Source organism: Urocitellus parryii, chromosome 7 (genome assembly GCF_045843805.1).
Source record: "Urocitellus parryii isolate mUroPar1 chromosome 7, mUroPar1.hap1, whole genome shotgun sequence".
Classification (NCBI taxonomy): domain Eukaryota; kingdom Metazoa; phylum Chordata; class Mammalia; order Rodentia; family Sciuridae; genus Urocitellus; species Urocitellus parryii.
In genome coordinates this window covers 138569684-138584734 of record NC_135537.1, presented here as the reverse complement: position 1 = coordinate 138584734, position 15051 = coordinate 138569684, and the positions used below count along the sequence as shown (strand labels likewise).

The 15051-nt window shown below is 44.4% G+C and overlaps 1 protein-coding gene across 3 annotated transcripts in view; it reads right to left on the bottom strand.

The window, feature by feature from the left end:
- Positions 1–15051, bottom strand: part of Slc43a2 (solute carrier family 43 member 2) — a 44270-nt gene that overhangs the window by 12274 nt on the left and 16945 nt on the right. For all 3 annotated transcript variants that reach the window (XM_077801155.1, XM_026388997.2, XM_026388998.2), the window contains exon 6: positions 481–573. In XM_077801155.1, the coding sequence (XP_077657281.1) occupies positions 481–573 (93 nt within the window). The remainder of the gene's footprint in view (positions 1–480; positions 574–15051) is intronic.

Genomic DNA, 15051 nt, shown 5'->3' with positions numbered 1-15051 from the left:
CTGACAGAGCAACAGGATTTGGGGAGGGAACCTGGGTTGGTAGACTGGGAGGTGTTTGCTTCATCCTGACCCCATGTGACTTCCACAGACATAGAATCCTGCCCGGGAGGGAAACAGCTGAAGCAACTTGGCCAAGAGCAGAGCTTTGGCTAATGAGGAGCCACAGCCCAACAACAACAGGCTAGGGGGACTCAGACCGGAGGGAACTCACCCACCCTCCTTTCCCTAACCCAGCCTGTGGTCACACACTACAGCTATATGCTTGAACCTCCAGTTCCCCACGGCCTAGGGGTTTTATTTTCTTACTCCTGTGGTGCCCAGGTGCATCCTGCCCAGGTGCAAGGGGTGGAAAGGGAGGGGCCTTCTCCAGGGCTAACAATGACTTCTCTTTTCAGAGAGGATTAAGGAGCCTTGGGGGAGGCCTCTGCACATACACTAGCACAAAAGTACCCTGCTGAAGACCCATGGCCACACCCTTACCTTGATTCCTGGGAAGGTAACTGCTGAGGAGGCGTAGGATCCAATCATCAAGGCAATAAATGTGGACCGAAGGTCGCCGAACATGTTGGGCAGCTAAAAGATGGACAGAGGCAAGGTTTAGGGGAGGGAGTTCAGAGCCTAGGCAGTGTCAGGGACGCTCGCTCACCTGCCCTGCTCCAGGGTAAGCCACAGGGTAGTCCAGGGGTGATTACTATCAATTGCAGATTTTCCCTTTCTGGACTGAGATGGATGAGACAAGAAAAGGAAAATTAAAAAAAAAAAAAAATCAGGTTGGGTAATAGTGGCGCATGCCTGTGTCAGGATGCTGAGACAGGAGGATCACAAGTTCAAGGCCAGCCTCAGCAATTTAGCAAGGCCCTGAGAAACTTGTCTCAAAATAAAATATGAACAGGGCTGGGGATGTGGCTCAGGTGGTACAAGCACCCCTGGCTTCAAACCCCAGTACCAAAAAAGAGGGGGTTTCCAAATGTAAAGAGATGATTGTTTGACTTTTGGGGGGTTAAGTATCCCCCTGTTTCTGCCCCTGGCATAGGCCAGGGGCCTTCTTATCTTTTCAGGGTTATACTGAGATGCCAGAGAGCAAAGTTAAGAGCCTCAGGCATCCCTCAAAGGGAGAAAGCCCGATAAAAATAAGAATCTATTTGGGGATAAGAACGTCACTTTATAAATAAAAATATCAGAGTCCCAGAAGGACCAGATGTCATCAAAAGCTGCTTTTAGTTTTGAGAGAGTAGGTTTCTGGGAGGTGCCATCAGAATTCTATAGTTCCCTCAGGGCTAATAAGAAAACCAGCGCAGGTTCCTGGTTCTGAATTTCTAAGTACAAATAGGGGATCCTCCTCCCACCTGAGGTCCCATCCTAGCGATGGGCACCTGAGAAGGCTAATGGTGGAATTAGCCTTAATTAATCAGGCCCTGTGTCATGACAGCTCACCCTGGGTGCAGGGCAAGAGATGGCCCATTGAACAAGACTTCAAGGCCCAACCCTCAGTGATTCTGCAGAAACCCAGGTACAGTAAAATGCTACAGAGTCATGAATTCAGACAGATCTGGGGCAAAGTACATCCTCCCAAACAACTAGCCATAGCTTTTCTTCTCCAGCCTCAGGAGAGACTGCAATGCAGTAGACTCACACCCACAATGTCCCTGTCGTTGCTCCTGAGAGTTATGCTATCCAATGTCATTGAATTCAGGTTGCCTCCAGGGATATAAGCTATATTCCCCTTCCCCACTTTTGACTTGAATCATTTTTGTTTTATCAAACATGGCTACTGCAAGCTAAATCGTTGCTGCTGAATGGAGGCAGCTGGAACTTGGTTATATGCCTGTTCCTCATTATTTCTGCTTTTTTCTCCTCACAAATGTAAGTAAATAATGGACATTACCAAAACTTATAATTCTGGGTTGGGCTAGGTGTGGTGGTGCACACTTGTAATCCCAGCAGTTCGGGAGGCTGAGGCAGGAGGATCACAAATTCAAAGCCAGCCTCAGCAATGGCAAGGTGCTAAGTAACTCAGTGAGACTGTATTTCTAAATAAAATACAAAATAGGGGTGGGGATGTGGCTCAGTGGTCCAGTGGTCCTGAGTTCAATCCCTAGTATCAAAAAAAAAAAAAAAAAAAAAAAAAAGCGGAGGGCTGGGGATGTGGCTCACTGGTTGAATGCCCTTGGGTTCAATCCCCAGTAAAAAAAATTAAAAAAAAATTAAAAAAAAAATTCTGGGTTGGGGATACAGCTCAGTGGTAGAGTGCCTACCAAGCATGAGGCCCTGGGTTGACTCCCTAGCACTGCAACACTGCAAAAAAATAAAAAATAAAAAAATCCCATGCTTGGGCTGGGGTTGTGACTCAGCAGTAGAGCGCTCACCTGGCACGTGTGAGGCCCTGGGTTCAATCCTCAGCACCACATAAAAACAAATAAAATAAAGGTATTATGTCCATCTACAACTAAAAAAATAAATATTAAAAAAAAAATCCCATGCTTCAAAGGACACCACTGAAAAAGTAAAAAGCCAGATTGGGGATGTGGTTCGGTGGTAGAGCACTTGCCTAGCACGTATGAGGCCTTGGGTTTGATCCCCAGTACTGGGGGAAAAAAAGTTTCAAAATGCATAGAATGGAAAAAAAATTTTACAAAAATCATATATATGATTAGGGGCTTGTTTTAGGATATATAAAGAACCCCTATAATTAATAAGAAAACATATTTTTTAAATGGGCAAAGGAGCAGGTAAGGGTACATGCCTGTAATCCCAGTTATTTGTGAGGTTGAGGTAGAATGATCCCAAGTTTGAGGACAGCCTAGGCAACTGAATGAGGCTCTGTCTTAAAAAATTTAAAAAAGCACTGGGGGACATACCACAGGGAAGAGCATCCCTGGGTTCCATCCCCAGTGCCTCAGAATTAACAAGAAGAAAGACAAAGATGTGAACAGGCACTTCTCCAAAGAAGATATACAAATGGCACACAAAAAAAAAAAAAATCCACAGGAAAAGATACTCAACATCATTAATCACAAAGAAATGCAAATCAAAACCACATGAAATACCAGTTGGTCCCCACTAGGATGGCCATACTAAAGTCAGATTTAACACATGTTGTTAAGAATGTAGAGGGATTGGAATGCTCATGCACTTCTGGTGAAAAACAGTTCAGTCACTTTGGAAAACAGCCCGGCAGCTCTTCAAACAGTTAAAACACAGTAACCACACAACCCAGAAGTTGACTCCGAACTTCATACCTAAGAGAAATAAAGATGTTCACACAAAAACTTGTATGTCAGTGTCTACAGTAGCAGCATTCCTTATCACAGCCCAGAGTGAGAACAACCTGAATGTCCATTAATGAATGGATAGATTAACAAATCTGGTATACTCAATTATTATTTTTTGGTTGGTTGGTTTTTTATAGTAGGGATTGAACCCAGGGACACTTCACCACATCCCTAGCCCTTTTTATGTTTTATTTAGAAACAGGGTCCCACTAAGTTGCTCAGGGCCTAAATTGTTGAGACTGGCTTTGAACTTGGGATCCTCCTACCTAAGGCTTCCAAATTACTGGGATTACAGGTGTGTGTGTCTGGCTTCATCAATAGTATTTGGTTATAAAAAGAAAAGACGTACCCTAAAAACATGGATAAATCTTGAAAACATATTGCTAAGTGAAAGAAGTCAGACACAAAAGACCACATATTATATGATTCCACTTATATGAATTGTCCCCAATGGGTAAATCCATAAAAACAAAGATTACTAGTTGCCAAGGCCTGGGAGGTAAAGAGGGAGGGACAACTAATTGATACAGGGTTTCTGTCTGGGGTCATAGCATTGATTGTAGTGGTGAATGTACAACTACAAAATATACCAAATATATAAATACACTAAAAACCAATGAATCGTACACTTCAGGTGAACTGACTGGTTTGTGAATCAGTATAATCAATATAGCCATTAAGAAAATAAGACCCAGTGGCTCGGGAGGCTGAGGCAGAAGAATTGTGTGTTTCAAAGCCAGCCTTAGCAACTTAGTGAGGCCCTAAACAACTTAGCAAGACCCTGTCTCAAAATAAAATATAAAAAAGGGCTGGGGATGTGGCTTAGTGGTTAGGTGCCCCTGGGTTCAATCCCTAATACCAAAAAGAGAAGAGAAGAAGAGTAAGAGACTTAAGATTTTTTGGTATCCCAGGGTTAAAAATGAACATGAATGAATCTATAGTATGTGGCCAACTAAGCCACCTTAGAGAATGAGGCTTGGGAGCCCACCTAGGCTCCCCTCAAAATTTCTAGCACACAACAAAAAGCTCTTCCCAGCCAAGTACGATGATGCCACAACCTATAATCCCAGAGATTCTGTAATTCCAGGGACTCAGGAGGCCGAGGCAGGAGGTTTGCAAGTTCAAGGCCAACCTGGACATTTATAAGACCCAGTCCCAAAATAAAATATAAAGGGCTGGGGGGCAGCACTCCTGGCTTTGCAAAACAAAACAAAAAACAACCAAAACTCTTCCCTTGAAGAGTGGGTGCTATGTCCTAGGCTTCTCAGGAAGGATCAGAGAGGGGAAAGGGAGAGGCAGAGCAGAAAAGAGATGAGAAGTGCTCATGTGTGTCCAGACACACCCCGATGAGCTCGAAAGGTGCCAAACTGCATTCTCTGCACACCTGCCTCCTAGGTATGCTGCAATTCAAAGGACAAGCCCGGTTCCAGAGTTCACATACTTGGGCTGGTCCTTGCTAGTCCCACCTGCAAAGCGGCTTTGTAAGGGGACATCCTGGAGCCATATCCACCTCGGGGAAAATCCAAAGATTAGGTCTATGGGGAAAGAGGGAACTGTTCCTGCCTGGGATTCCACTCCAACCAGTACAGATAAAAAGAGAAAGGGATCAGAGAAGGCTTAGAACCCAACCAGAAGATCAGATGGAGGCGAAGGTTAAGCCAGGTGAACATTCTTTTCCTTGAGAATGAACATATGTGCACATAGCTATTGTTTCTTTAGGGTAGATTCCCCAAAGTAGAATCACCTCTGGGCACAAACTTCTCAACCGGGATTCAGAAATACTCCAAAAAGCACACAGCTAGTTTGCCGTTAGTTTTCTTTCTACCCTTTAATCTCAAGCCTGCCTTAACTTTCACTCAGGCTAGATGCCGAAAGAACAGCAGTGGCTTGGCGCCAGCATGCAGTCCTACCCTGATCTTCTCGATCCTTTTTCTGGTACTAGATCCAGGAAAGAATAGCACCTGGGAGACAGGCTGATTTTCCACCTGTCAGCAGGTGAACTGTTGCCCTCAGGCTTGAACAAGGACAGCAAATTTCTAGCTGTCCTTCCTGCTGACCAGCCTCACCCTGCCTGGAACATTCTTATCAACACTATGAAAACTCTCTCTAACATGTTATTCTGGTCAGAAGGACCATTCCTAGGAGAGAACAGAGCCTCAGGGCAAACCACACAGCACAGCTTCCTGCCAATACCTATACCTTATATTTTAAATTATGACTTTTTTTCCTGATTAGAAATTGTATGTCTGTTTTAAAACATTTGGAACAAAATATACATAAACAATTAAATAAAAGTCACCCTTATAGAGCCATATTACCATTTTGATATATATTTTTCTCTTTAATCTTCTTCCTACTAATGCCTATAAATTTTTAATATAACTTTTAATATAACTGGGAGTATATGAAATATATTTTTTTTTCTTGTGGTACTGAGGGTTAAACCTGGGGCATTCTACTACTTAGCTACATCCCAAGTCCTTTTTATTTATTTTTTTAATTTGCAGACAGGGTCTTGCAATACATACACTGCTTTACTAATATCCTCGACTTTTAGTTGTTTTTGTTTGTTTGTTTGTTTTGTTTTGTTTTTTGGTAGGTCTGTGTGATGTGTCTGTGTGGTGCTGGGGACTGAACCCAGGGCCTCAAGCAGGCTAGGCGAGGATTCTACCACTGAGCTATACCCTCAAGCCCTTTTCAAAAATTTTTATTTTGGACAGGGTCTCACTAAATTCACAAGCTGGCCTCAGCCTCTGGAGTAGCTGGAATTACAGGTGTGCACCACTGTGAAAAGCCCAGGATCCTTGTTTCAAAATCCATTTCTTGGCAGGGGTGTAGCTTAGTGGTAAAGTTTTTTTTTTTTGTTTTTTTTTTAAAGAGAGTGTGAGAGAGGAGAGAGGGAGAGAGAGAGAGAGAGAGAGAGAGAGAATTTTTAACATTTATTTTTTTTTAGCTCTCTGCGGACACAACAGCTTTGTTGGTATGTGGTGCTGAGGATAGAACCCGGGCCGCACGCATGCCAGGCGAGCGCGCTACCGCTTGAGCCACATCCCCAGCCCCAGTGGTGAAGTATTTACCTGGCAAGCATAAGGACCCTGGATTTGATCATTAGCAATGCCAAAAAAAAAAAAATCCATTTCTTTGTATATATGAACGACATTAATCAATGACTGATATCTGCTTCAAAATAATCTGGATGGTGGATGGAGTTACAAATGAAACAAGACTGGCTACAAACTGACAAGCATTAAATTACAAGATAGGCACATGCGGTTCATTATATTTTTTTCTCTAAAACCATGTATGTTTAAAATTGTCCATAATTAAAAAGATAAGGGGCTGGAGATATAGCTCAGTCAGTAGAGTGCTTGTCTTGCATTCACAAGGCCCTGGGTTCAATCCTCAGAACCACCAAAAAAAGAAAACAAACAAAAAAAAGAAGTCTTCTTTGGGGCTGGACATGGTGGTGAACACCCATAACCCCAACAATTCAGTAGGCTGAAGCAGGAGGATTGCAAGTTCAAGGCCAGCCTTGGCAACTTGGCAAATCCCTAAGGACTGGGATGCAGCTCAGTAGTAAAATGCCCTGAGTTCAAAAATAAATAAAAATTAAAAAAAAAAAAAAAGATAAGGTGAGCTGAGTGTAGCACATAACCTGTAATCCCAGCTACTCAAAAGGCTTAGGTAAGAGACCAGCCTGGGCAATGTATCAAGACCCTTTTTTTTTTTTTTTTGGCGGGGTTGGAGTGATATAACAGAGATTGAACTCAGGGCACTCAACCACTGAGTCACATCCCCAGCCCTATTTTGCATTTTATTTAGAGACAGAGTCTCACTGAGTTGATCAGCACCTCACTTTTGCTGAGGCTGGCTTTGAACTTGAGAGCCTCCTGCCTCAGCCTCCTGAGCCACTGGGATTACAGGTGTGTGCCACTGCACCTGGCAAGACTCTGTATTAATGTGGCTGCAAGTTTACTCTCTTGATACTCACTCAGTGCACATTGACTACATGTTTTTAAAATCTATTCTTGAAAAGACTAAAAATAGTTTTAAAAATTAAATTGTACAAAGTTTACTTGTTTTGATGGAGATGGAGAAGTCAAGCAATTTTCTTTTGTCAGCTATCCAAGGTGACTCTGGAAATGCAACATTTGAAAAGCTGCCCCATCTCATCAAGACAGATTAGCTAACAGAGTTTGGCAGTCATGATGGATATTCAAGGTATTCCTTTCATTTGTCCAAAAGCTGTCCTGAGGCTTGCTAATTCAAAGTGTGGCCACTGGCCACCAGCACTGGTGTGACCAGAGTGTTTGATAAGAATTGCAGACACTCAAGTCCTTCTCTGTTCCTACTTAATCAAAACCTGCAAAGTAACAATATATCTGTGTTTCAAATCTCAGTAAAGTCTCAAAGTTCTATTAAAAAAAAAAAAAAAGGGCTGGGGATGTGGCTCAAGTGGTAGCGCGCTCGCCTGGCATGCGTGTGGCCCGGGTTCGATCCTCAGCACCACATACCAACAAAGATGTTGTGTCTGCCGAAAACTAAAAAAATAAATATTAAAAAATTTTCTCTCTCTCTTTGAAAAAAAAAAAAGCAAGGGCTGGGGGTATAGCTCAGTTGGTAGAGTGCTTGTCTCATAAGCCCAAGGCCCTGGGTTCAATCCCTAGCACCAAAAAAAAAAAAAGAAAAAAGAAAAGAAAAAAAGGCAAGACATCCTATACATGTATATTTTAGGATGTTTTCCCTAACTCTCTGAGATGAGAACTCCATTAAAAAACAAAAGCACACTTGTAATTCCAGCAGCTTGGGAGGCTGAAGCAGAAGGTTGCCAGTTCAAACCCAGTTTCAGCGATTTAATGAGGCTATGAGCAACTCAGCAAGACCCTGTCTCTAAATAAAATATAAAATAGGGCTGGGGCTGGGGCTCAATGATTAAGTGCCCCTGGGTTCATTCCCTGGTACCATAAATAAACAAAAAATAAATAAATAAATGCCCACATGTACTTTACTTGAAAGTTAATTATTAAAAGAAGAACAGTCAGGTGGTTCATGCTTGTAACCCCAGCAACTCAGGAGGCTAAGGCAGGAGGACTGCAAGTTTGAGGTCAGTCTCATCAACTTAGCAAGACTTTTTCTCAAAAAAAAAAAAAGGGCTAAGAATGTGGCTCAGTATTAAGTGACCCAGGATTTAATCAATTCCTAGTATTAAGAATGAAAGAAAGAGAGAGAGAGAGAGAGAGAGAAAGAAAGCTGGGCACAGTGGCACACAACTGTAATTACAGAGGCTCAGGAGGCTGAGGCAGGAGGATAGCACATTCAAAGGCAGCCTCAGCAACTTAGTGAGATCCTGTCTTAAAATTAAAAATAAGGACTAGGGATGTGGCCCAGTGGTTAAGCACCCCTGGGTTCAATCCCTAGTACCAAAAAAAAAAAAAAAAAAAAAAAAAAGAGAAGAAGAACATAGCACTTATTTTGTTTCTGTGAGTAAGGTAGCTCTTTATTTATTTATTTCTGTAACACTTTTTCTAGTCTCCACTTAGTTGAAACCTTCAACAGGAAGTTTATATTTATGAGGCACCAACTTCACAGAAGTAAAGAGGTGATGGACGGACTCATAAACAAGGTCCAACAGATGACTCAAATGAGCAGTTTATTCTTTGGAGAATTGCTCATAAAGAGCAAAACACCTCTTTTCAGAAAATTAAAAAAAAAAAAAAAAGCTTTTCAGCAGGGCACAGTGAATTATGCCTGTAATCCCAATGGTTTAGGAGGCTGAGGCAAGAGGATCCCAAGTTCAAGGTCAGCCTCAGAAATTTAGCAAGGCCCTACCAACTCAGCCAGACCCTGTCTCTAAATGAAATATTGTTTAAAAGGGCTGGGGGTGTGGCTCAGTGTTTAAGACACCGATATCTGATAAAGAACATGTACCCCAAATATAAAAATCCCAAATATACAAATAACTCATAAATTTTTAAAAATGGGCAAAAGATCTGAACAGATACTTCACAGGAGATATATGAATGGTAAAGAAGCATATTAAAAGATGCTCAACACCATGGGGGATTGCAAATTAAAACAATCACATGCCATTCTACATCTATTAGGAAGACTGTAATCTGGAAAACTGACAATCCCAAATGCTGGCGAGGATGCAGAACAAGAGCAATGCTTGTTTGTAGCTAGCGGGAGTACAAAGTGACACACCCACTTTGGAAGCCACTTTGGCAGTTCTTACAAAGCTAAGCTGAGTCTTACAGGCAATTGGGCTCCTGTGTATTTACCAGCTGAATTTTCCTGGCTGAATTGAAAACTTATATCCACATGAAAACCTGCACTTGGATGTTAATGGTTTTATTCATAATCACCCCAACTTGGAACCAACCAGGGCATCCTGCAGTAGGTGACTGAACAAACCAACCTGTGGTATAGCTATGCAATGGAACACTATTAGGCAATTAAAAAAAAAAAAAAGTACTGGTAAGCCATGAAGACATGGAGGGAGCATATTGCTAAGTGGAAGAAGCCAGCAGGGTTCCAAATACATGACATTTTGGAAAAGGCAAAAGTATAAAGATAGTAAAAAATTGATGATTGTCATGGGTTTGGGGTGGGAGAGAAGCATTAATACAAATTAGGAAAAGCATTAATACAAATTAGTACAAGGAATTCTTGTGGTTATGAAACTATCCTTAATTATAATTATAATGACAGACACATCATGATATTCACCAAAACTATAGGAGGGTGTTAACAGAGAATGAATATTAGTGTGAACTATGGACTGTATACAAAATATACTGATGCAAAATATTAATAATAGAGGAAATTGTATGTGGGGGATAGTAGGCATATAACTATGTAATATCTGCTCAACTGTTCTGTTCTAAATGTAAAAATGCACTGAAAAACAAAACAAAAAACCTTGCCTTAAAAAGGACTAGAGGAGCTGGGTGCAGTAGCACATGAGGGTCTGTAATCCCAGCAGCTTGGAAGGCTGAGGCAAGAGGATCCCAAATTCAAGGCCAGCCTCCGAAAAAAGCAAGGTGCTAAGCACCTCAGTGAGACTCGGGTGGGAATGTGGATTAGTGGTCAAGTACCCCTGAGTTCCATCCCCAACACTCCCCCCAAAAAAATAAAATAAAGGACTAGAGGTGACCCTGGGTTCAATTCCTAGTACTACAATAAATAAATAGTGAGGAAAAGCATTTATTTGATTTCTAATGACTGAACATTTTTCTCCACCTCTAAAAAAAATCAAAAAAATCCCTCATTTTCACTTCATTTGTCTTTTTATCCCCATGGGGATGTTAATCTTTTCTATTGATTTGTAGAGGTCCTTTTTACATTGAAGACATCCACAATTTGTTCATATACTAAAGTATGTTTTCCTAATTTGTCGTTTAACTTCCTCTTTGAAGTTAAAAATTCATGGTGCTATCTATTTTTTTTTTTGAGGGGGGAAGTACTGGGTGTTGGACCCAGGAGGGCTCTACCACTGAACTATATCCTGAATTCTTTTTTATTTATCTTTTTTTTTAAAATATATATTTTTAGTTGTTGTTGGACTTAATATTTATTTATTTATTTATATAAGTGCTGAGAATCAAACCCAGTGCCCCACACAAGTGAGGTAAGCCCTCTACCGCTGAGCCCCAACCCCAGCCCCAATAGCTACTATTTTTTTTTTTTTTAAATGGAGTTATACAGTAAGTAACATTTTGCTCTGGGTTAACTTTAACATGCTTTTAACATTTAACCCATGTTATTGTAAGTATCAGTAATTTGTTCTTTTTTTTTTTTTTGAGAGAGAGAATTTTAATATTTATTTTTTAGTTCTCGGCGGACACAACATCTTTGTTGGTATGTGGTGCTGAGGATGGAACCCGGGCCGAACGCATGCCAGGCGAGCGAGCTACCGCTTGAGCCACATCCCCAGCCCTAGCTACTATTTTTAATACCTATTATCTTTAAAACTCTCAAAGCAACCTGTAAGATAAATATTACTTATTCTTATTTACTGGGTACAAAACTTAAGAGTCAAGGCATTTCCTCAAACTGGCAAAGGCCAAATTTAGGATTCTATGCAGGGCAAGGAAATGGCAGAGCCACCAGGTGACCCTGCCTCTGGGAGCCTCCCGGGGCCCTGCCTGATACTCCCTTCAGTTGGGGCTCCAAGGCAGTTCTCCTCACTCCTCACGCCTCCTACACGTTTCCTGTTGAGCCTTCTGTCTGACTTTAGCCGAATGGAGATTTCTGACATCCCTTCAGGTGTTCCTTTATGACCCACCTGCCCCTGCCCTCACCTACCCTCGGCCTTCCTTGGTTGACCTCCCCCGTGGTCCTGGGCCACACCACCAAGTGATCTGCATGTTCCTGTGGACTCCTGTTTCTCTTCACGTCTGGTCTCTTCCCTCACTGGTCTGGCCGACCCCACTCGCTTGCTCACTCCTTCTGCCTCGGCCTCATCTCTGCTGCACACAATGGCTGCTCAGAGGCCTAGATAATGGAGTGGCAGCTGAGTGCTGAGCAGTGGCCTGGTGCGGCCTCCAGGGCCTGGCAGAGGGGAAGAAGCGGCTCCACTGCCAAAGAGGAAGCTGGAGCCGCTCTGCAGTGACAGATGCCAGGGGAAACACTCAGCAGAGGCTGTTTCCTGACTCCCAAGCACAGTCACAGGTGGAGAGTGCAGAACCTTCTCCAGGCTTTGGGGGTCTTCTCACCGCCCCTTGCAGCCTCTGCCCTCCCAGCCTGGGCTACCGGATCTCACTGGTCAGGGAAGCCTGTGATGACTCATTCTCTTTGGGCCCCTCAGCTGCACCATAAACAGGCCAGGCTGTGTGACCTTCCCAGAGGGGAACACAGCAGCTGCAGGCAGCCCCTCCCTGGTGTTCTGGGCACAAAGCATGGCCACTGGACAAGCGTCCCAGAGGCCAGGGCCACAGGACTGCGTCCTCCTTGAAGGACTCTTAAGATGCCCAAGGTTACGTGCCTCTCTCCCTAGGATCCTCCACGGCAGGCCATGGGGTTGGTGACAGGCAGACCAGGGCCAAGTGTAGCTCCTGGCACTGGTTTTCCAAATCTATGGCCTCTTGAGTCCACTAGCCCTGGAGAAACACCCTGGCTTTCAGAGAGATGCCACCCACAGTCTGGGTAGGCTCCAGAGCCAAGCAGTGGGTGGGGGCTGACACTCTGGCCCTCAGGCCCCTTGCAGAGGTGAGCCTTGTCCTCAAGTGGCTGAGGTACACACCCAGCATTGTGTACAACCTGTAAAGGCCAGGATCCAGGTACCAGTCTGGACAAGCGGATTCAGCAAAGCTGGGCTGTTTCCTAACATAAACAATCCGGCGCCTCTCAGCACACATTGCTGAGAAGGTCCTTGTGGTCACCTTTCCGCTCCACTGCTGAAGGGCAGGGAAGGGAAACTGCCTTCCCCCAGTCATTTCCCTCCCTACCTGCCCGTTCTAGCTCTGTTGATGCCCCCACTGCACTTTCTGTCCACCCCTGCACAAGTCACGTGCTGGAGCAAACCCCTGAGGTGGAACCTCTGATGGGCAAATTCTTCCCAAACCAGTGGCAATCAGCTGACTGCTTCAGGTACCCAAGGCACAGATAGAAATGGAGGGAGGTTCAGAAGCCAAAATGGCCCCAGGCACCAGGAGTCCTGCCCCACGAGGCACCTGGGCTCACCAGGGGGAGGCAGGAAGCACCGTGGGACCTTCCCCCGGCTACAGAATCGGGGTCCACTGAGCAAAAATGCTAAACTCCCATCTCCTCCCCAGGGCATGTGCTTCCCCGCCCTTCTCTCAGGTATTTGAAGAGGGATGTTTACTCCTTTCTCTTCAAACTCTGAACCAATTCCCATGGGATCATTTCTTCCTCAGGTTTAAAAATCAGACTTCAATGAATCAAACAGGAAAAGCCCACAGAGAAATTTTTCCTGAAGGAGCCTGGCAACACCTTGTAACCCCTTTTCTGTGAGTGTTTCAGCCCAGAACTCCCCACCCCACCCGCACTGACAGGGGTGAGAGTAATGAAGTGGAAAAGATATGTTCACAATTTTGGCTGCATCTGCTCCCATCTCTAAGCAACCCAGGCCTTGGATTGAAGGGTGGTGGCCCAAAGACGCCACTTCAGTCACCCGGCTAGTGTTTGTGCTCCGGCCGATGAAGCGAGTTAAAGGGTTAGACAAATGCAACTCACTGAGCAAATAGACCAGAGTGTGCCACACCAGATGTCCAGGAGGAGGCTGGTGTTCCACACCACAGGGAGCATGCTGCACCCCTGGACTGGCCTGGTACCCTCCCTCCAGGATGCCACATGCTGCCCAGGACCCAGGCTGCAGTTGTAGGAATTTGATTTAGGAAGCTCCTAAAGGCAACCCTGAAGACTCCTTTGTCCCCAAAACAAGTCAGTCCTGGCTGTTGGACAGCTAACCTGTCACAGGATTGCCCTTACCTTCTGAGCCCCTACTCTTACAGGAAGAATCACACATGAACCAGGCATAGTGTGCATCACATAATCCCAGCTACTCGGGAGGCTGAGGCAGGAGGATCTCAAGTTCAAGGCTAGCTTTGGCATTTAGCAAGATCATATCACAAAAATAAAATTAGAAAGGGTTGAGGATGTAGATCAGTGGTAGAGTGCTTGCCTAGTATGTGTAAGGCCCAGTGGCCCTCAGAAATCATCCATAAGCACAAACCTCTCAGGCTCTGTGGGGAGGGCAATCAGTCATCTCTTCCCAGACCAAGAGGAAAAGGCATTTTGCCAACTTGGGGGCCCCTCTCCACCAATGGGAGTAATTGGTTGTCTTTATTTAAACTATACCCCATGCCACACAAAACCCCCTGGGACTCAAAAAGTCCCCAAATTAGGATTTCCATGGCAACACATCGCCCCACATTCTCAGGTTGTCAAGGAGTGATTATCTATGGCCCTATCCATGGCAGTTGTAGGAATTTGATTTAGGAAGCTCCTAAAGGCAACCCTGAAGACTCCTTTGTCCCCAAAACAAGAACATGGGTGGGAGACACAAACAGAAAGCTCCATTGTGCTGCTAGCTCCGCATCTCTGGGAGCTGGTCCTGACAGTTCTGCTTTTTAAAGGCCTGGGCTGTGTCAGAATGAGATTCAGCTCTGCTCAGCAGAAGCTCTGGCCAGCCCAGAACACTGCCCAGCACCTCCAGCCTGTCCTCACTGACCTGCTTCCCCTTCCCCATTTGGGGCTATTCTCAGGGGACCTCAGGTCTCCTGGGAGGCCTTGTAGAATGGAGGAGTGTCCAAGGAGATCCCTCCAGGCAGGGAGAGGAGTGTGAGTGTGAGAGTTTCAAAGCGCCTGGAGAGCTGGTCTGTGCAATTAGAAAATGTGGGAGTGAGTAGAGGGTGTCAGCCCCCCTACCCTCAGGCAGGGAATAGTTCTGTAGCAGTTTCTTGGAGCCTCCAGACCAAAGTCTGCCAAACTTTTTCCATACAGGGCCAGACAGTAAATATATCAGGCGTTTCAGGCCATATGGTCTCTGTCACGACTGTCTAACTGCCACTATAGCACGAAAACAGCCGTAGACAATATGTGTACAAATAGGCATGGGGAGGTTCCATTAAAACTTTGCTTATAAAAACAGGCAGTGGCCTCGATTTGGCATGAGGTGGTAGTTTGTTGACCTCTGCTCTAGATCCAAGAATGGGGACCTTAGCTGTCTGCCTCCCTAAAACATATCCCTGGTAACCAAACACATTAAGTGATGAGCGGACAGTTTTCTTGCCTGTTTGATACCTCCCCTAAGTAG